Below are 23979 nucleotides of genomic sequence, written 5' to 3' on the forward strand. Positions count from 1 at the left end.
TGTGTTCTTTGGGATTTCTTTTTGTCTTTTTTATTATTAATCTGTAGGATTTTAAAAATATACCCTGGATATTAATCTTTTGTCAGTTATATGCATTGTAAATATCTTCACTCCTGTCCACGCATTATCTTTCTCTTCAATTGTGGTGTCTTTTGGTTGTTGGTGGTGGTCAAAAGTTTTAAAATTTGAAGGTTATCAAATCTACCAATCTCTTCTATCATGGTTTGTGCTTTAAAACATCCTATTCTGTCTTGACATCATAAAGACATTCTTCTATATATTCTTACAAGTATGAATTTTCATTTTATACCTTTAATACTTCTGAAATTTATTGTGTATAGCATAAGGTAGGAAGTAAATTTTATTTTTTTTCCATATGGGCAGTCACTTGATCCAGCTTCATTTACTGAGTGACAGTATCTGGTTTGAAATGTTGTCATATTCTGAACTGTCATAGTTGTGTGGTTCTATTTGAGTTTTCTCTTCTTTGCCACTGATCAATTTCTTTCCCCTTATATCAACACCATATCATTTGAATTACCAGTTTCATAAAAAGTCTTAGGAATGGCAAGTCCCCCAACTCCTTATTCTTCAAATTTTTCTTGCCCCTTTACCATTTTAAATGACTTTTAGAATCACCTTGGCAAGTCATTTAATAAGCCTAATTGTGGTTTTGACTGAATCACATATATTTACAGATTAATTTAAGGGATAGAAGCATAGACATGATATTGAGTTTAACAAGTAGGAATAGATTAGATTTTTTTAATGGTCAGATCTTCCTTTAGTCATTCAGTGATGTGTTACAGTTTTCCTCCACCAAAGGAACGCACAGATCTTGTAAAATATATCCCTAATAACTTCTGGCTATTATATTTTTTAATAACGTTTTTCTAATTGTTTGTGGGTTGTATAAGGAACACTGTATGTTTTCTGCATATTGATTTGATATCCAAAAACTTTGCTGAAGGTTAGTCTTTCAAATAGTTTTTCTGTAGATTCTTGTGAATTTTTTTTATGTAGACAAACATTATCATCTGCAAATACCAGTAATGTTTATTCTTCTCTTCCAATCCTTTTTCTTTGAATTCTTATTTCTTATTCTTGTGTTACACATTTGCCAGGACCTATAATACGGTTACAGAGACATCATCAGCAAATCCTAATTCTCATTCCTCCTTCCAGGCCTTATATTTTCCATATCTTTTGTCTTATAGCATTTACTAGGACTTCCAGAGCACAATATTTGAAGGAGTAGCAAAAGCAGCCACTTATGTTTGCCACTGACTTTAAAGAGAATGCTTCTACTATTTCACTATTAAATACACTGTAGTATTGCAGTAAATACCCCTTATCAGGTTGAGATTATTCTCTTCTATTTCTAGCTTGCTTAATCTTGAAGGCATGTTTCATTTTAGTCACTGCTTCTTTTGCATTTATTCAAATGATCATGTAGTTCTTCCTCTTTTGATCTATTAATAGGATAAATAACTTTAATTAATTTTCAAATTAGCATCATAGTATTACTAGAATAAACTTCATTTGGTCGTAATACTTTTTGTTTATACATCACTGTGTATGGTTTGCTGTATTTTGTTTAGGACTTTGACATCTATATTAATAAAGGACACAGGCCTAAAAATTTCCTTTGTTATTTTTTTATTACTTTATTATTACCTTTTTCTTTTTCTAATTTTTAGAGTTAATGCTTAGTTCATTAATTTTCAATCACTGTTTTATATTAAAATTATAAATCACAGACTGCCTTAGATGCAGCTTTAACATGTGATCCTTTCATTATTATTCAGGTTTAAATATTTCATAATTTCCATTATGATTTCTACATTCACCAATGAATTATTTAGAAGTATGTTTGTAAGGCAGTGAGTGGTTACTGTTTTGTTAAAGGTTTCTTAATTTATTCCACTTTTGTCAAGGAATGTTATCTATGTGAACTGTGTTTTTGTTATTCTTTTTCCATAATAATTTAAATTTCTTTTTCTTAAAGTATAGTAGGTCTCATATTAATACTGTTTCTAAGCTTTCTTTTGGCTAACATTTCCTGGCTAACATTTCATCACTTTCTTATTTTTTTTTTAAGTTTGTTTATTTATTTTTGAGAGGGAGAGAGAGAATCCCAAACAGGCTTTGCTCAGCATGGAGCCTGATTCAGGCTCCATCCCACAGCAGCAAGGTCATGACCTGAGCCAAAATCAAGAGTCAGACACTTAACTGACTGAGCCACCCAGGTGCCTCCATCACTTTCCTATTTTTAATTTAATTTGTAATTATGAAATATTGCAAACATTCAGAAAATATAGCAAAATGGTATGTATGTGTCAATGAAAAGATTAAACAGAAATTTACATCTTCCCCAAGGGACGATATTTTCAGTGTCAAATTCAGGAAGAGATGATGTTTGCAAAAAAGCTAATGAATTAACAAAAAAGGCAGAAATTAATAGAGTCATTTTTCATAATGAAATGACAAAACAACAGACAAAAGTTCTTACAGGATGCAGCTCTAAGGGGACAAAACTGAACACATTCTTAAGCTTATACATAAAACTAAAAATACCTTATTGCATCCATTCTAGGATGGCAATAATTGTAAGACGAATCCCAATGCCCGAGATGTTAACATTTGAAAAAATAATGTAGAATCAATGAAATAAGGCACTAGCAGAAAAAGTCAGTGCTAAAACTATGTTTTTTCTGTTTCACCACATTTTATTTTCTGTTGTAGTTAAGCTCATTTTGGAAGGCTATTTCTTTCTTTTTTTTTTTTTCCTTAAATTTAGTTAACATACAGTTCAATATTGGTTTCAGGAGTAGAATTCAGTGATTCATCACTTACATACAACACCCAGTGCTCATCACAAGTACCCTCCTGAATACCCATCACCCATCTAGCCCATCTCCCTCCATCAACCCTCAGTTTGTTCTCTATCACTATGAGTCTATTGAGGCAGCTGGGTGGCTTCAGTCAATTAAGCATCTGACTTCAGCTGAGGTCACGATCTCACGATTTGTGGGTTCGAGCCCACCATCAGGCTCTGTGCTGACAGCTCAGAGTCTGGAGCCTGCTTCAAATTCTGTATCTCCCGCTCTCTCTGTCCCTCCCTAGCTCAGTCTGTCTGTCTGTCTGTCTCTCTCTCTCAAAAACAAATAAACATTAAAATTAAAAAAAAAAAAAGAGAGACTCTTGTGGTCTGTTTCCCTCTCTCCTCTTTTCCCCCTTTCCCATATGTTCATCTGTTTTGTTTCTTAGATTCCGCATATGAGTGAAATCATATGGTATTTGTCTTTCTCTGATTGACTTATTTCACTTAGCATAATACATTCTAGCTCCATCCATGTTGTTGCAAATGGCAAGATTTCATTCTTTTTGATGACTGAGTAATATTCGTGTGTATGTGTGTGTGTGTATAAAACTTCTTCTTTATTCATCAGTCAATGGACATTTGGGCTCTCTCCATAGTTTGGCTATTGTTAATAATGCTGCTATACACATTGGGGTGCATGTACCCCAGTGCTAAGACTAGTAATAATCCATCACAATACACTGCTGACCTCTCTTGTGATGAACTAAAAGAAAAGAGAACAGATGACATATCCCTCAGGAAATCAGTCAACTCTGATGACCAGCACAACTGGTAAATGGAGTATTCAGTTTCACTGGACTGGGTAAAAACTGTTACTTGAAGATACGTACGGATTAACAGTTTTCAAAAACTCACAATACATTAAGCATAAAAACTTTCTTGAGTATAATTACTTTAATAATTCCTAAGACCCTGTAGAATTCTTCAGAATCTGAGATTCGTTTTATCAATAATTATTAATTACAACAGTAACTATCATTCATTAACAACCTAAGTCCCAAACACTGTATTAGAATACTTTTTAATATATCAATTAATTTGATATTCATAATTCTATGAGTAAATAACATGATGCCCATTCCAGAAAATAGGACTCAGTGCGGAATAGATGAGTTGCCTAAAGACACGAGCTAGTAAAAGGCAGAATCTGGATTTGAATTCCATTTTATGTATGGCTTGTTTTTATCTATATCTCACACTACCTTTTTAGTATTATTACTTCTCCCTTTTGCAGATTTTTCCTGGAAATGTCAGTACTTTGCTTTTGGCTAGTATGTGTGTGGGACAGATGGAATCAGACCCTAGGTCTCAACCAACATTTTACTTTTCCGTCAAGGCAAGGGCACCATCTAGTGGCATATACTTTGCCACCAATGTAGTCAAAGACAATAAATAGATGGGAAGGAAATGGTTTTTCACAGTTCTGCTTTCCTCCACTGGTTTGACACTACCTTGTCACAAGTTGGAGTGTGTCTGCATTAACTCTTGTAAGTCAAAAAGAACAGGAGTCTGGTAACACTAAAGATTAAACAGAGTTTAGTAATGAGACAGACTCAAGTTCAATCCTAGGTTCACCATTTACTTTGTGACCTTGGTAAGTTGCTAAAAGTAGCCTGAGTCTGTCTTCTTATCTGTAAAATGAAATAACATCATTTACCTGACAAGATTATTATGGGATTACATGTGAAAATCATCCAGCACACTACCTGCTAGGAGAGCTTCCTCAATAACTACTTGTTCCTTTCCCTATTCTCTTTTTATGTAGATTAAAACCACCTGTGTGTTCTGCTTTGTTTTTGTTTTTAATTTTAAGTAGGCTCCACACCCAATGTGGGGCCTGACCTCAAGACCCTGACATCAAGAGTCACATGGTCTACCAAATAAGTCAGCAGGCACCCCCTGCTTTGTTTTTTTTAGAAATCATACCATACCACTGGCTCATACTGTGTTGAAGATAACTTCCATAGTTCTTTTGTAAGCAAACTGTAGTAAAGGCAAATTCCACATTTATTCATTATTTTTCTAAATCTACAAAATCAACACTAACCATTTTTTGAGTACCTACTTACTACATAAGCAGACACTGTGACAGTGGATGGGAACTCACTATTGAGTAGGGAAAACAGATAAAATAACATGTAATACTATGTAATAAGTACTTTCATGGATATAAGTGGCAAATGTAAAGATACAGGAGGACCAAGTCTGTTTAGACGGATGTGGATCAGAAGTGCTATACAGAAGAAGGAACATTTGAAAAGTCTTTAAAAGATGAGCTTACCAGACAAGGGCACAGAATTTCTGTCATAAGAAAAAAATATATCAGTATATCAGAAGCAATGATGAATGAAGAAACACAGTGAGGAAATACAAGTACAGTGTGGTTGGAACACAGTCTGGGATGGATGGAGAGGCAGGGAGAGATCTATGGCCCAAGACAATCAATGATAGCTCATTAAGCTCACTTGGAATCTTGGTGTTAAATGCACTATTGCCACCATTATCATCATCGTCATCCATAGCAGTTATCATGTATTAGATGCGTAATATGTGCCCAACCCTGTCCATACATAATTGCTAAGCCTTACAACAACCCTGTAAATTATAGTTTATCTTCACAGAGGTTAAGAAATGTGCCCAATGGCACAGAGTCAGTAAGGGGTGGAGCTGAGTGAGATTTAACCCCAGGTCTCTGACTCTACTACACCAGTTGCCCCAAACTTGGCTACACAATAAAATCACCTGGAGAATCTATTTTAAAAAATAGGTTCTAGGGGTGCTTGGGTGGGTCAGTCAGTTAAGCATCCGACTCTTGGGTTTCAGCTCAGGTCAGATTTGTGAGTTCAAGCCCCACGTTAGGCTCCATGCTAGAAGTGCAGAGCCTGCTTGGGATTCTTTCTCTCACTCTCTGTCTACCCCTCCCACTCTTGTTCTCTTTCTCTCTCTCTCTCTTAAAATAAATAAATTAATTAAAAAAAATAAAAAACATGTTCTAGACCCTATTCTAAAACAGTTTGTCTAGAGAGTAGGAGGAGGGAACATAATTGTAAACAAAGTCTCCAAATGATTCTGAAATAGGAAGCCAAATGGCAGTCCAGCACTTTGAAAATACCACAAAGACTCTTAAACCACACACACACACACACACACACACACACACACACACACAAAATGAAGTAACAGCTTCCATCTATGTGCCAGGTGCTTAATTGTCACAAAATTCTGCAAGGGTATTATAATCCCCACTTTAAAGAGAAAACTCAAACTCAGGAAGCTTACAGACAGCTTCCCTCTTCCAGTTAACATGTAAAAGGCAAAAATAAGATTCAAACACAGGTATATCTGTTCTTCTCTGTCATGCTCTGTAGTAAGCTACATTCTAAAAAAAGAAAAAAGAAAGACCCTAAATGACCCTTGCCCCTATACAATCTCCCTTTCATAGGTGGGTGGAAACCTATGAATGTGATGACCTATCTATGCAGTTATTATATTACAGAATGAGTTATCACTGGAGTGATTATGGCAAAAGGGAGATTATCTGGTGGTGTAACCTAATTATACGAGGCCTTTTAAAAGCGGTGTTTTTTGCAGCTAGTAGCAAAATGGGGAGTAAGAGAGATACAAAGCACTAGAAGGATTCAAGGTATCTGCCCTGCCACCTTGAAGATGGAAGGAGACACATGACAAATAGTATGTGCAGCTTTTAGAAGTTGAGAGAAGAACCCAGATGACAGCTAGCAAGAAAAAAAGAACCTCAGTCCTACAGTCACAAGGAACTGAATTTTGACAATAACCTGAATGACCTGGACCCTTAGATTCTCCCTCAGGGCCTCCAGATAAGAGCTCAGCCCAGTGAGCGGAAGGACTGGGATTTCCCTTTCCTTCAAACACAGCCATTTTAAGGTCAGATCACCTGGAAAACCCAGGAAATCAATCTGCAAAGTGGCAGAAGGATATCCACAGGTGGAGGGAGACAGCATGGCAGAATCAAGGTGCGTGTATGTGAATGGCACAGGCATGGAGAGGAGAGAACCCCTTCTGTGGAGAGATAAAAGGGAGAGAAAGAGAGGCTATGGAATTGTGGTACTGAGTTGAAACAAAAGGAAAACCTCTCCGGACCACACACTGGGGAACAAGAAATACAGAGAGTGCCAGCTTCTACTCTGCAAACAGCCTTAGCTGCTGAATATCAGGCTCAATTAAGCCTGAACCATGTGCACATGCCTGGCAGGGGAAAAGCGACCTCAGGGGCGCACTGAGAGAGAAGTCTCCGAACTCAAGTACTGTGGGAAGAGGGTTTATTGCCTCCTCAAGGACAAAAGATGCTGCAGGCTCCAGCCAAAGGACTTTTATCTGCAGAGCTGAGTGGCACTACCCCAGAAGAGGGTCCTCCCAGAGGGTCCACCCCAGAAGAGGTGCAGGGTCCTTTAAGACATCAGGTTTTGAATCCCAGCCAAGTGCCTAGGAGGCAGGGGAGAACTGTGGAGCCGGGCAATCCAACTGCTACTCTGTGAGGGCTGCCTGAACAGCATGTTTTGAGACACCTGGTCTGGGAAGGAGAGGTTGAGGTGTCGCCATTTTTCTCCCCAACACCAACACAGTGCGACTTCAGAGAGCAGCACAGTGGCTCCCAGAGGAGGGACCTGCTTACACCAAACCCCACCCCTCGGTGCCTGGTAACCTCTTATTTACAGAGACTGATCTACTGAGGAAACTGATGGCCTCTCCTCCAGACCAGCACAGCCACTGGTCCCAGGCACCAACAGACAACTATTTTGTGTTTTTATCGGTTAGTGTGTTTGTCTGTTTGCTCTTCTCTTTTTCTTTCTACCTTCTTGTTTTTTTTCTTTTGGAATCAGGTTCATAGTTTCTGATTTGTTTTTGGTCAATTCATATTATATATATATATATATATATATATATATATATATATATATATATAGGGTAGGGTTTTTTTCCGTTTTGTTTAATTAGGCATTTGTATTACATTCTTTTTATGCCTTTTCTATATCTCCTTTATTTTCCTTTCTCTCTCTCTGGATTAAACCTTATAGGGTTTTCTGTGTTTGTTTTTTGTTTTTTATTCTCTGCTTGGTCTTTTTCACCCCTTTCATTTTTGTCTTGCGGGGGGGGGGGGGGCAGTGCGGGGGGGGGGGGGGGGGAGCCTGATTCCATACAAAGGGATACCTTTCGCATACCTTTCCTTTTTTCAAGCGTTGCTTCAACAAACAAATCAAAGCACACCTGGCAGAAGGTCCAAACACTCCACCACAAGCAAGAAGGAGCTTTGCAGAGGACTGACCGGCAGGATAGAGCAGCCCAAATGCAACAACAGAGTGCACACAACACACTCCAAAAACACTTCCTGAAGCACTAGGCCCTGGAAAGTGTATGACCCCTTTTTAATACAGTAGTACTCACAGGTACAGGACACATAACCAACTATTAAAACATGTAAAATAAAAAAACCTAGCCAAAATGATGAAACAAGAATTCTCCTCAAAAGAAAATCCAGGAAAAAATGACAGCCAGAGAATTGCTCAAAACAGATATAAACAACATATCTAAACAAGAATTTAGAGTAACAGTCATAAGACTAATAGCGTGCTTGAAAAAAAGCATAGGAATGCGGCCTACTAGAGACTCAATTTAGACCTGATGACACCTGCAGATTGAAACTGAGGGGATGGGGGTGCCTGGGTGGCTTAGTCGGTTGAGCGCCGACTTCAGCTTAGGTCATGACCGCATGGTTTGTGACTTCGAGCCCCACATCAGGCTCTGTGCTGCCAACTCAGAACCTGGAGCCTGCTTCGGATTCTGTGTCTCCCTCTCTCTGTCCCTCCCTCGTTTGTGCTCTCTGTCTCTCTCAAAAATAAAATTAAAAAAAAAATTTTTTTTAATTAAAAAAGAAACTGAGGGGATGGAGAGCCATCTATCATGCTACTGGATGTCAAAAGAAAGCTAGAATAGCCATACTTATATCAGACAAACTAGATTTTTTTTTTTTTAATTTACATCCAAGTTAGTTAGCATATAGTGCAACAATGATTTCAGGGGTAGATTCCTTAATACCCCTTACCCATTTAGCCCATTCCCCCTCCCACAACCCCTCCAGTAACCCTCTGTTTGTTCCCCATATTTAAGAGTCTCTTTATGTTTTGTCCCCCTCCCTGTTTTTATATTATTTTTGCTTCCCTTTCCTTGTGTTCATCTGTTCTGTGTGTTAAAGTCCTCATATGAGTGAAGTCATATGATATTTCAGACAAACTAGGTTTTAAAACAAAGACTTCTATGGGTACCTGGGTGGCTCAGTTGGTTAAGTGTCCAACTCTGGGTTTCAACTCAGGTCATGATCTTGCAGTTCATGGGTTCAAGCCCTGTGTTGGGCTTTGCACTGGCAGTGTGGAGCCTGCTTGGAATTCTCTCTTTCCCTCTCTTTGCCTCTCCCCTGCTCACTCTCTCTTTCTCTCTCAAAATAAATAAATTAAAAAAAATAAAAAATAAATAAAAATAAAGACTGTAACAAGAGAGGAAGAAAGGCATTATATCATAATTAAGGGGTTTATCCATCAAGAAGAGCTAATCATTGTAAATGTTTATGCCCCCAACATGAAAGCTAAATATATAAATCAATTAATCACAAACATAAACAAATGTACAGATTATAATACCATGATTGTACGGGACTTTAATACTCTACTTACAACAATGAACAGATCATCTAGGCAGTCTAGGCAGAAAAACAATGGCTCTGAATGACACATTTGATCAGATGGACTTAACAGATATATTGAAAATTTTACCTCCTAAGGCAGAAGAATACACATTCTTCTCAAGTGCACACGGAACATTCTACAAAACAGATCACATACTGCATCACAAAACAGCCCTCAACAAATATAAAATGACTGAAGTCATAGCATGCATATTTCCAGATCACAACACTATGAAACTTGAAATAAACCACAAGAAAAAATCTAGAAAGCCCCCAAATACACGGAGTTTAAAGAACATCGTACTAAAGAATGAATGGGTCAACCAGGAAATTAAACAAGAAATTTAAAAACATACAAACAAATGAAAATGAAACATGACAGTCCAAACCCTTTGGGATGCAGCAAAGGCAGTCCTAAGAGAAAAACACATTGCAATTCAGGCCTATCTCAAGAAGCAAGAAAGGTCCCAAATACACAACCTAACCTTATACCTAAAGGAGCTAGAAAGCCAACAGCAAAGAAAGCCTAAAGCTAGCAGAAGAGAAATAATAAAGATGAGAGCAGAAATAAACAACATAGAATTCAAAAAAAAAAAAAAAAAAACCCAAACAGTAGAACAGATCAATGAATCTAAGAGCTGGTGTTTTGAAAGAATAAATAAAATTGATAAACCCCTAGCCAGACTTCTCAAAAAGAAAAGACAGAGAACTCAAACAGATAAAATCACAAATGAAAGAGGAGAGATGACAACCAACATCACAGAAATATAATTATTAGTACTATGAAAAATTATATGCCAACAAACTGGACAATCTGGAAGAAATGGACAAATTCCTAGACACTCACACACTACCAAAACTCAAACTGGAAGAAATAGAAAAGTTTGAACAGTCCCATAACCAGCAAAGAAATTAAATAGGTTATCAAAAATCTCCCAAAAAATAAGAGTCTTGGGCCAGATAGCTTCCCAGGGGAATTGTAGAAGACATTTAAAGAAGAGTTAATACCTATTCTTCTCAAACTGTTCCAAAAAATAGAAACTGAAGGAAAGCCTCCAGACTCATTCTATGAAGCCAGCACTACTTTGATTCCTAAACCAGACAAAGACCCCACTAAAAAGGAGAATTACAGGCCAATATCCTTGATGAACATGGATGCAAAAATTTTCAACAGGATACTAGCAAATCGAAATCAACAGTATATTAAAAGTATTATTCACCATGATCAAGTGGGATTCATTCCGGGTTGCAGGGCTAGTTCAATATTCGCAAACCAGTCAATATGATACATCACATTAACAGAAGAAAGGATAAGAACCATATGATCCTGTCACAATAGATACAGAAAAAGCATCTGACAAAATACAGCATCCTTTCTTAATAAAAACCCTCAAGAAAGCTGGGATAGAAGGAACATACCTTAACATCATAAAAGCCATATATGAAAGGCCCACAGCTAATATCCTCAATGGGGAAAAAATGAGAACTTTCCCCCTGAGATCAGGAACATGACAGGGATGTCCACTCTCACCACTGTTGTTTAACATAGTATCGGAAGTCAATCAGCAATCAGACAACAAAATGAAATAAAAGGCATTCAAATTGGCAAAGAAGTTGTCAAACTTTCACTCTTCGCAGATGACATGATACTCTACCTAATCAAAACCCAAAAAAACAACTCAGTGAAGAAATGGATAGAGGACATGAACAGACACTTTTCCAAAGAACACATCCAGATGGCAAATAGACACATGAAAAGATACTTAAAATTACTCATCATCTGGGAAATACAAATCAAAACCACAATGAGATACCACCTCACACTGGTAAGAGTAGCTAAAATTAACAACTCAGGAAACAATAGATGTTGGCAAGGATGTGGAGAAAGGGGAACACACACACACACACACACACACACACACACACACACACACAATGGAATTCTACTCGGCAATGAAAAAGAATGAAATCTTGCCATTTGCAACAACATGGATAGAACTGGAGGGTATTAAGCTAAGCAAAATAAGTCAGTCAGAGAAAGACAGATATCACATGATTTCGCTCATGGAATTTGAGAAACAGGGGAAGGGTAGGAAAAATAAGATAAATGCAGAGAGGTAGGTAAACCGTAAGAGATTCTTTTTTTTAATTTTTTTCAATATATGAAGTTTATTGTCAAATTGGTTTCCATACAACACCCAGTGCTCATCCCAAAAGGTGCCCTCCTCAATACCCATCACCCACCCTTCCCTCTCTCCCACCCCCCATCAACCCTCAGTTTGTTCTCAGTTTTAAGAGTCTCTTATGCTTTGGCTCTCTCCCACTCTAACCTCCTTTTTTTTTTTCCCCTTCCCTTCTCCCTCCCCCTCCCCCTCCCCATGGGTTTCTGTTAAGTTTCTCAGGATCCACATAAGAGTGAAAACATATGGTATCTGTCTTTCTCTGTATGGCTTATTTCACTTAGCATAACACTCTCCAGTTCCATCCATGTTGCTACAAAGGGCCATATTTCATTCTTTCTCATTGCCACATAGTACTCCATTGTGCATAAAAACCACAATTTCTTTATCCATTCATCAGTTGATGGACATTTAGGCTCTTTCCATAATTTGGCTATTGTTGAGAGCGCTGCTATAAACATTGGGGTACAAGTGCCCCTATGCATCAGTACTCCTGCGTGCCTTGGGTAAATTCCTAGCTGTGCTATTGCAGGGTCATAGGGTAGGTCTATTTTTAATTTTTTGAGGAACCTCCACACTGTTTTCCAGAGTGGCTGCACCAATTTGCATTCCCACCAACAGTGCAAGAGGGTTCCCTTTTGTAAGAGATTCTTAAATACAGAGAACAAACTGAGGGTTGATGGGGGTGGAGCGTGGGGGGGGGGTGGAGAAAATAGGTGATGGGCATTGAAGAGGGCACTTGTTGGGATGAGCACTGGGTGTTATATATAAGTGATGAATCACTGGATTCTACTCCTGAAGCCAAGACTGCATTGTATGTTAACTAACTTGAGAGTAAAATTAAAGAAAGGAAGGAAGGAAGGAAGGAAGGAAGGAAGGAAGGAAGGAAGGAACCCAGCCCAGTCAATACCTTGATTTCAGCCTTGTGAGACCTTAAGCAGAGAATGCTTCTGAAGTGTCTCATTTACAGAACTGAGATAATAAAGAGGCAATGGTGTGGGGTTTTTTTTTTTCCTTTTCAGGTAGATGTTTTTTAATTGTGCTGAAACACATATAAAATTTACCATTCAAACATTTTTAAGTGTTTAATTTAGCGGCATTAAGTATATTCACACTGTTGTGTGATCATCAATATCCATCTCCAGAACTTTTTCATTTTCCCAATCTATAGCCATGTACCCATTAAACACTAACTTCCCAATTTCCCTTCCCCTCAACCCGTGGAAACTACCACTTTCCATGAATTTGACTACTCTAGTTACCTCAACTAAGTAGAATCATACAGTATTATCTTTTTGTGACTGGTTTATTTCACTTAGTATAATGTCCTCAAGGTTCATCCATGTTGTAGCATGTGTCAGAATTTCCTTCCTTTTTAAGACTAAATAATATTCTATTATACACACACACACACACACACACACACACACACACACACACCACTTTGTATATCCATTCATCTACTGAATGAATACCGGGTTGCTTCTGCTTCTAGGCTACTGTGAGTAATGCTGCTATGAATATGGGTGTACAAATATCTGTTTGAGTCTGCTATCAATTTATGTATGTGTGTGTGTGTGTGTGTATACACACACACACACATATATATATCAGTATTATTTTTTTTAAGTTTATTTATTTTTGAGAGAGACAGAGTGTGAGCAGGGAAGGGGCAGAGAAAGAGGGAAACACAGAATATGAAGCAGGCTCTAGGCTCCAAGCTGTCAGCACAGAGCCTGAGGCGGGGCTGGAACTCACAAACCATGAGATCATGACCTGAGCTGAAGCTGGACACTTAACCAACTGAGTCACCCAAGCACCCCTAAATCAGTATTATTTTAAGTCAATTCACTATCTTGAAAACTGGGTGAGTAAAAGGAAATAATCAAGCACTTATCCTATTTATTTGATCTGTAGCACTGGGTAAGCAAATACATGAAGAGAACTATCTCCTTGTAAAATCATTTCTCATAAAAATTAAAACAAAATGATGAAATATCACAATTTTGCAATCACAAAATGAGTTAATGAATCTATGTACTAAGCATCAGTAGCTGCTAATATCAATCATGAGCAAAAACCAGACATTACATATCTCTTGATAAAAGAACATACCACCCCCTATAGTGTTACCAAAAGGATCAAACCTGAGTCTGATCTAGTCTGTGCATCCGCTTGCTAATTTGCAGGAAAAACAGAGGGCAAGAGGAGTATGCAGAATTACAGCTGTGTGCAATCAGTAAAATCCACACTATGGAAATCTATAGGTCAAAGGATCTGGATTCTTCAATAGGTAACTTACAAATAAATGTTATCAAGTTAAAAAGAAGGGCAAGACCAAAGTATAGAATTTAGGAATGTAAATCCAAGAAGTGATTGCTATAATAAAATAGTGGTTACTTTAAGAGACAGGGAGGGGCCTGTAATTTAAATAGGGCACATAAAGAGGCTTCCAGCATACCTGCCAAAATTCTATTTCTTAACCTGGATGGTAGTCACAAGGGTTAGTAATTAAGCTACATTTAAAAGAAAAAAAATAGTCCATTAAATGTAACAATGGGACATTGGTCCAAATTCAGATTGAATTCAACTGAAGAGCTGTCTCAAAACAGCTCTGCCAAAGTCTACTTAGCTATCTCCAGCCAAGAAAGCAGTTAATACCAGACTGAGCAGTGACTAAGGTCAATAACAGTGCTTAGAAAAACAATAAAACCAAGGCAACAAAAGAGAAACCAGTGGAAAGAAAAAAACAATAAACAGTATAATAAGTTGAATTTTAAAAAACCTTAATGCTATCACATATACATCATCAGCTCAGAACAAGCCTGTCTATCTCATTTCCATCCTGCAAATTCACCATACTTATTTGTATCTCTGCACGAGATTTTCCCATTAGATTTTGTTTTTGGATTCTGATACAAGATGGCAACATAGGAAGATCCTGAACTCACCTCCTCCCACAAACATACTGAGTCTACAGTTACACATGGAATAATTTCCTCTTTCAAAAACCTTAAATGCTGGTTGAGTGACAAACTACACATCCAACGAATGAGATGAAAACATCAAAGTGGGTAGGAGAGGCTGGGACAAAATCTTACCATAAACCATACTCCAGGTACTGCATCCCATTACCAGGAGAGAACTCAAAACCTGGAGTTTCTCCTTGAGGAACAAAGGATTCAAACCTCACATCAGGCATCCCAACTTTTAAGACATACACTCGAGAGACAAAACATCTTTGAAAATCAACTGGACTTGCATCTGGAGACCCACAAGACTCCAGGAAGCTGGGAAACTGCTCTTAAAAGGCTCAAGTGCTCTGATTCACCCACCCCAAGGCCCAGCTCACAGACAGCTGATCACACCCAGACTTAAAGTGAAGGAAGCTCACCTGCTAATACTAAAGCATCAGCCTAACAGGCAGGCATCTAATTTAATACACACATCTAAAAGCCTCTAGGAATATTATCCACGGATAGAAACTGGTGGATGCCATTTTCACACTCTCCTTTTGCTATGCTGGAGAGTATCTCTTGGAAGGGAGCTTTTACATATGTCTAGTGCCCGACTGTGGCAGGCTACTGCCTAGGAGATGCCTCTTGATCTGGAGGCCAGGGGAGCTTGCACTCCTGGTCCCATAGGACTGTAATAATCAGTGTCACCCAGAAAGAAGAGTATACTCATCTGCTGCTCTGATTTTTGCAATTTCTACCAGGGGACCCCTCTATATCACCTTACTTTGGTAACCAGTGGGGTTTACATTTGTGGGTCCCACAGTCTGTAACCAACAGAGAAAAAATTCTTAAATGGTTACCACCCCAAAGTACAAGAGGCAACAGACCCAGGAGCTCGGTCTTTCTGTGAAGGAAACTAGCTAAACATCAGGACTACAGCCTGAGGGGCTTTTAATTAAACATGCATCCTGGGATGAACTGTAATCCTTTCCCGAGACCTTGAAGGGTGGCCGCTACCTTCACATTCATCTTCTGCCACACACCAGAGCACCAGTGTCTCCTGGACGGAAGCTTTACACATGTCTGGTACCCTGGTTTTTATGCCTGAAGCCCAGCCAGATTTTCTGGCTACTGCCCAAGGAATGTCCTTTAATTACCTGGCTATAGTGGCCAGGGTGGGTTGCATTGCTGGGTCCCATAAGATTGTGGTAAGAGAAGAGATGGGTCTTGGCAGGCTACAACTACACAAAGAGCAGATTAGGGCACACTCCCCAATCTTTCTGTGAAGGGGACCCCTTTGCTCATCCAGTAGCTTTGGTTTGAGAGGCAGGCTTCACATGTGGCACATAATTAGTGACCTATGGAGCTGTTCTCAGGAAACATAGGCTGTGGACACCATCTTGGCCCTCTTCCTCTGCCTTGCTCGAGTTCGCTGGTATCACCCAAAAAAAGAGCTCATACATGCATCTGCAGCCCCAATTTCTGTGTGACTGACATCCAGGAGATGCCTCCAGATGGCCTGGCTCTGATAGCCAGTAGGGCTTACATTTACAGTCCCAAAGGACTGTATATAATTGCATACTTTTGAGGGGGGGTTATTAATTTTTTTAATGTTTATTTATTTTTGAGAGATAGACAAAGCATGAGTCAGGGAGGGGCAGACAGAGAGGGAGACACAGAATCCGAAGCAGGCTCCAGGCTCCGAGCTGTCAGCACAGAGCCCAACATGGGGCTTGAACTCACAAACCGTGAGATCGTGACCTGAGCCAAAGTCAAGCGCTTAACCAACTGAGCCACCCAGGCATCCCTATAATTCCATACATTTAAAAGCTCAGACCTCAGGGTCTGGCTTCCAGTCAGTTTGAATACAGGTGCTGAGATCCTCCCCTTTGGGACACTGACAAATCTTGGCACATCCTAAACTACTGGGAGCTATTACAAATACAACAAGTTGCTTGGACAAGCATTAAGGTTTGAAAGACAACCAAGAGCTAAGGAAGGGTTGAATGACAAGTTTCACCTCCTACATGAGGCCACTCCTTCAAGACTGGGAGAGGTGGGTGAGAGTCAAGCAAAATGAAAAAACAGAGTATGTTCCAAATGAAAGACCAAGATAAAACCTCAGAAAAAAACCTTGAAACAGAGACAAGTAATTTACCTAAGAGTTCAACTTAATAGTCATAAGGATGTGGGGAACCTGGGAGGCTCAGTCGGTTAAGCACCTGACTTGAGATCAGGTCATGTTCTCACAGCTCGTGAGTTTGAGCCCCACATCAGGCTCTGTGCTGACAGCTCGGAGCCTGGAGCCTACTTCAGATTCTGTGTTTCCCTCTCTCTGCCCCTCTCCTGCTCACACCGTTTCTCTCTCTCTCTCTCAAAAGTAAACATTAAAAAAAAAAAATAGTCATAGGGATGCTCACCAAACTGGAGAGAAGAATGGATAAACATAGGGGAACTTAGAGAAATAGAAAATATGAAAAAGTACAAAATAGAAGTCACAGAACTGAATACGCTAATTGAACTGAAAAATACTTGAGGTGTGTTTCAGTGGCCCAGTCGGTTAAGTGTCCAACTCCTGATCTCAGCTCAGGTCTTGATCTCAGGTTCATGAGTTCAAGCCCCACATTGTACTCCATACTAGACATAGAGCCTACTTAAAAAAAAAAAAACAAAAAAAAAAACACCCAACACTCAAGGGGTTCAACAGCAGATTAGATGAAGCAGAAAAAAACATCAGTCAACTTGAAGACAAAGCAGTGGAACTCACCCAAGCAGAACAGCAAAAGGATGAAAAAAAAAGGGAAGACAGTTTAAGGGACATATGAGACATCAAATAAGCTAACATTTGCATCACAGGGCTCCCAGAAGAGTGAGAGAAAGGGGCAAGAGTCTTATTTGAAGAAATAGTGGTTAAAAATTTCCCTAACCTGGGGAAAGAAACAGACATACAGGTCCAGGAAGTACAGAGAGTTACCAATAAGATGAACCCAAAGATATCCATATCAAGACACACTATAACTAAAATGTCAGGGCACCTGGGTGGTTCAGTTGGTTAAGTGTCCAACTCTTGGTTTCAGCTCAGGTCATGATCTCACAGTGTGTGGGTTCAAGCCCTGCATCAGACTTCACGCTGCTGAGGTGGAGCCTGCTTGGGATTCTCTCTTCCTCTCTGCCCCTCCCCTGCTTACACGCACGTTCTCTCAGAATAAATAAACTTTTATTTATTTTAAAAAAAATTTTTTAATATTTATTTATTTTTGAAGGAGAGAGAGATAGAGTGTGAGTGGGGGAGGGGCAGAGAGAGAGGGAGACACAGAATCCGAAGCAGGCTCCAGGATCTGAGCTGTCAGCACAGAGCCTGACGCGGGGCTCAAACTTACAAGCCGCGAGATCATGGCCTACGCCAAAGTCGGACACTCAACCGACTGAGCCACCCAGGCACCCCAGAATAAATAAACTTTTAAAAATAAATTAATAAAATATCAGAAGTTACAGAGAGAATCTTTTTTTTTTAATTTTTTTTAATGTTTATTTTTGAGAGAGACAGACAGAGTGCAAGCAGGGGGAGGGGCAGAGAGAGAGGCAAACACAGAATCTGAGGCAGACTCCAGGCTCTTGAGCTGTCAGCACAGAGCCCAATGTGGGGCTCCAACTCACAAACCACGAGATCATGACATGACCCAAAGTCAGACACAACCAACTGAGCCACCCAGGCACGCCAAAAAGAGACTCTTAAAAAAAGACTTGTGATATACAAGAGAACTCATGTAAGATTTTTTAGCAAAAACTTCATAGGTCAGAAGGGAGTGAATGTTATATTCAAAGTGCTGAAAGAAAAAACTTCCAATCAAGAATACTGTACTCAGCCAAGTTATCATTCAAAAGTTCAGGAGAAAGAGAATTTTCCAGGCAAGTACATGATAAAGGAATTCATCACCATTAAACTGGCCTTTTACAATGAGAAAGAATGAAATACGGCCTTTTGTAGCAATGTGGATGGAACTGGAGAGTGTTATGCTAAGTGAAATAAGTCATACAGAGAAAGACTGATACCATATGTTTTCACTCTTATGTGGAGCCTGAGAAACTTAACAGAAGACCATGGGGGAGGGGAAGGAGAAAAAAAAGAAAGAGAGGGAGGGAGCCAAACCATAAGAGACTCTTAAAAACTGAGAATAAACTGAGGGTTGATGGGGGGTGGGAGGGAGGGGAAAGTGGGTGATGACCATTGAGGAGGGCACCTGTTGGGATGAGCACTGGATGTTATATAGAAACCAATTTGACAATAAATTTCATATTTAAATAAATAAACAAATAAATAAATAAACAAATAAATAAACTGGCCTTTTAATTAATGTTAAAGTGACATCTTTAAGCTGAAAAGAAAAGGCACCATCTAATAACAAGAAAACATATGGAAGTAAAAAACTCACTAGTAAGGCTAAAGATAGTAAAGGTGAGAGATTAACCATTTATAAAGCTAGTATAAAGGTTAAAAGACAAAAATAGTAAAACCAACTATAACTGCAATAATTAGTTAAGGGATACACAAAATAAAACGATGTAAAATATGACATCAAAAACATAAAACATGGTGGAAGGGTAACAAAAATGTAGAGTTTTTATAAGTTGTTATTGACTTAAAATATGCTGTTATCTATAAAGGCTGTTATTTGTGAACCCCATGGCCAACTGCAAAGCAAAAGCCTATAATGAAAAAGTAATCTAAACATAATACTAAAGAAAGACATGAAACCACAAGGGTAGAGAGCAACAGAAAAGAACAGAGAGGAACTACAAAAACAACCAGAAAACAAATAACAAAATGGCTATAAATACATACTTATCAATGATTACTTTAAATGTAAATGAACTAAATTCCCAATCAAAAGACAAAGAGTGGCAGAATGGGCTAAAAAACAAACACACACACACAAAAACAACAACTAGACTCCTTTATTTGTCACCTGAAAGAGACTCACTTCAGATCAAAGGACACATGCAGACTGAAACTGAAAGGACAGAAAAAGATATTCTGTACAAATGAAAATCAAAAGAAAACTTGTTTAGCTATCCTTATATCAGACAAAATAGACTTTAAAACAAAGACTGTAATAAAAGACAAAGAAAAGTATTACATAATGATAAATGGGTCAATCCAAAATAGGATATAACATTTGTAAATATTTATGCACCCAACATAGGAGAACCAAAATATATAAAACAAATATTAACAAACCTAAAGGAAGAAATTGATAACAATACAATAATAGTAGGGGACTTCAATATATTTTCATTAATGGATAGATCAACCAGACAGAAAATCAATACAGAAACACTGGCCTTAAAAGACACATTCGGCCAAATGGACTTAATAGATAAATAACAGAACATTCCATTCAAAAGCAGCAAAATACACATTCTCCTTAAGTGCACATGCAACATTCTCCAGGATAGATCCCATTAGGCCACAAAACAAGTCTCAATACATTTAAGAAGACTGACATCATATAAAGCATCTTCTCTGAACACAATCATATGAAACTAGAAATCAACTTGCAACATTGTGATTTATGAGAAATATATTTTGGTCTTCTGTATAACCAAATACATATTTCTCATAAATCACAATGTTGCAAGTGATTTATAAGAAATTTATAAGAAATATATATTTGGTTATTCAGAAGACCAAAATATATTTCTCATATATATTTATCTTCTTCTATAGTTTCTGACTTACAGCTCCCAAAACCTTTGGATTTTCCTAGGTATTGAGAGTGTACAGTGTCTTTTGTTAACAAGGCAAATTTTAGAACCCACATAAGGATGCAGGCTTGTTGGCAGGAGGACCAATCATGTGATTAAACAGTTGGAACTTGTAGTCGACCCCACCTCCAACCATGGAGAGGAGAGAGGTTGGAGGCTGAATCAGCCAATGGCCAAAGACTTAGTCAATCATGACTATGCACTGAAGCTTCCATAAAAATCCAAAAGGACTGGGTTCAGAGAGCTTCCAGGTTAGTGAACACATGGAGATGGGGGGCAGTGGCATGCCTGAAGAGGGCATGGAAGCCCCATACCCTTTATCCTTACCTTGTCTTATATCTCTTTATCTGGCTGCTGATTTATATCCTTTAGTAAACTGGTAAACATGTTTCCCTGAGTTCTGAGTTGCTCTAGAAAATCAATCTTAAATTAATTAAGGAGGAGGCTGTTGGAACCTCCAATCTGTAGCTGGTCCGTCAAAACACAGGTAATAGCCTGGGGCTTACAATTAGTATTTGAAGTAAAGGGTGGAGGGTGGGCTTGCAGAACTGAACCCTTAACCTGTGAGCATTTTTCAGGCACATCGATCAATGGAACAGAACAGAGAGCCCAGAAATAAACCCACACATCTATGGTCAGTTAATTTATGACAAAGGAGCCAAGAACATACAATGAGAAAAGAAAAGTCTCTTTAATAAATGGTGCTGGGAAAACTGGACAATGAAACGCAGAAGAATGAAAGTGGACCATTTTCTTACACTGCACACAAAAATTAACTCAAATTGATTAAAGACTTGAACATAAGACCTGAAACCATAAAACTTGAGGAAAACATAAGTGGTAAGCTCCTTGACATTGTTCTGACTCCAAAAGCAAAGGCAACAAGAGCAAAAATAAACAAGTGGGATGACATCAAACTAAAATTCTGCCTTGCAAAGGAAATCATCAACAAAATGAGAATGCAACTTATTACACGGGAAAAAATATTTGCAAGTCACCTACCAATAAGAGGTTAAAATCCACAATGTATAAAGAACTCATACACTCAATAGCAAAAAAACCCCAAACAACCCAATTTAAAAATGGGCAGAGGATGTGCCCATTTAGACACATTATTCCAAAGAAGACATAAGGTGGCCAACAGGCACATGAGAAGGTGTTCAACATCACTGATTATCAGGGAAATACAAACAAAAAACATGAGATAGCACCTCATACCTATTAAAACGACTTATCAAAAAGACAAGAAATAACAAGTGTTGTAGAGAACATGGAGAAAAGGAAACCTTGTACACTGTTAGTGGGGATGTAAATTGGTACAGCCACTGTGGAAAACAGTACAGTGGTTCCTCAAAAAATTAAATGGAACTATCATATATATGATCCAGCTATTCAACTTCTGGGTATTTATTCAAAGAAAGCAAATGAACAAACAAAACTCATGGCTACAGAGAACAGGTCATCAGAGGGGAAGAGGGTTGGAAGGTGCAAAATGGGTGAAGGAAGTCAACTGCATGGTGATAGATGGTAACAAGATTACTGTAATCATTTTGTAGTGTATACAAATATCAAATTATTATATTGTATACCTGAAAGTAATATAATGCTATAAACCAATTTTACCTCAATAAGAAAGAAAATGAAGGGAAATTTCATAATTGTTTTTATGAAGCAACTAAAAAAAAAGGGACAAGAAATAATAAGTGTTGGTGAAGATGTGGAGAAAACATAACTCTCATGTAATGTTGGTAGAAATGTAAATTGGTGCAGCCGCTACAGAAAAAAAGTATGAGGTTCCTCCAAAATTAATGAGAACTACCATATGACCCAGCAATTATACTTCTATGTATTTATCTGAAGACCATGAAAACACTAATTTAAAAAGATATATGCACCCCATGTTCACGGCAGCATTATATATAACAGCAAAGATATGAAAATTACTTAAGTATCCACTGGTGGATGAATAAAGAAATTGTGTTATATATATTTCTTTATATATCTGTATGTGTATACACACACACACACACACACACTGGAGCATTATTCAACCATAAAAATGAATGAAATCCAGTCATTTGCAACATGAAGTGACCATGAGGCTGTTATGACACGTGAAACAAGTCAGATAAAGAAAAACAAATACTGTCTGATCTTTCTTACATGTGGAATCCTAAAACAACAACAACAACAACAAACCACACACCAAGTTCACAGATACAACGAACAGACTGGTAGTTGCCAGAAGCTGGGGGTGGAGTAGGAGAAAAGTTCACTGTTTTTGTTTTTCTTTAGTTTCAATAAATTGAAGGGAAAAAAAAGAATTTGGTTTCTTTAGTTATTTCCCATTTCTGCCAATTAGCTACTGCTAATAAAGACAATATGTTTACCAAATATATTCACATCTTCAAAAGTAAACATGCAGAAAAAAGATGGCAGAGAGAAAGCAACAGGAGTCTGAGGAAGAAAAGACTACTAGAAGCTGATTTACCCAGTTATGATAAAGGTAGGCTCATCTTTAGATGTAATGGAGTACTAGAAATTATATCCCCAACCAAGTACTCTTTCTTGCCTTTAGCAATTTGGATAATGATGGAAACTCCAGTAAGGTAGCCACTAGCCATATGGGGTTACTGGGCACCTGATATGCAGCTAGTCTGAACTGAGATATGCCATATGTGTAAAGGACACACTAGATTTTGAAGACTTAATATGAAAAAAAAATGTAAAACATCTCATTAATAATTTTTATTGATTACATGTTGAAATAACATTCTGGATATACTGGCCCAAACAAAATATATTATTAAAATTAACTTCACCTATTTGTTTTTCCTTTTTAGATGTGGCTACAACAAAATTTTAAGTTATATATATGGCTCACATTATATTTCTACTGGATGTCACTGCTACTTAGACCCTTATTAAATAGTGTTGAATAGGTAAAAAAAAAAAAAAAAAAAGCAACTACAAGTGGGGATTTTCAGAGTTATTTCTACTCTTTGCTCTACTACCAATACTACAATTCATTTAATTTCTTGTCTCTGACTATAAAAATAGAGGTTAAAGAAAAAAAAAAAAATCAGTTGCTGCATTAGTCATGAATACAACATTAAATCAATGACCAAAAAACTGAGTTCTACTCCTGGTTCTGGCACTCATTTTTTTCTCTCTGAGCTTTAGTTGCCTGTCCCAACAATTAGTGAGAAAACTAAACTAAATTTAACTTCCATGATCCATCAAATTTTTTTTTCATCAAAATTGGTTTCCATAAAATGAAAAAATACTCACTCTGAGTCTCACACATCCTCTGCGAGAGCCTCTCATCATTTTGTCCTTGGACTAAAAGAAAAACAAAAACATCCAATGAATAAAAGATTAATAGACTGTTTATAGAATCATCTGGGGATAAAGAGAAAAAAATTATAGTAGTAATATCCCTCCCTTCTCCCTATCCCCCTGCAACCCCCAAAATCA

General features: G+C 38.0%; 1 protein-coding gene across 7 annotated transcripts in view; it reads right to left on the bottom strand.

The window, feature by feature from the left end:
* The window catches only part of OSBPL9 (oxysterol binding protein like 9), a 192109-nt gene that overhangs the window by 125390 nt on the left and 42740 nt on the right, over window positions 1–23979 (bottom strand). For all 7 annotated transcript variants that reach the window (XM_060624267.2, XM_060624269.2, XM_060624266.2 and 4 more), the window contains exon 2: window positions 23794–23844. In XM_060624267.2, the coding sequence (XP_060480250.1) occupies window positions 23794–23844 (51 nt within the window). The remainder of the gene's footprint in view (window positions 1–23793; window positions 23845–23979) is intronic.

The sequence above is a fragment of the Panthera onca genome, chromosome C1 (genome assembly GCF_046562875.1).
Source record: "Panthera onca isolate mPanOnc1 chromosome C1, mPanOnc1 haplotype 2, whole genome shotgun sequence".
NCBI classification, from domain to species: domain Eukaryota; kingdom Metazoa; phylum Chordata; class Mammalia; order Carnivora; family Felidae; genus Panthera; species Panthera onca.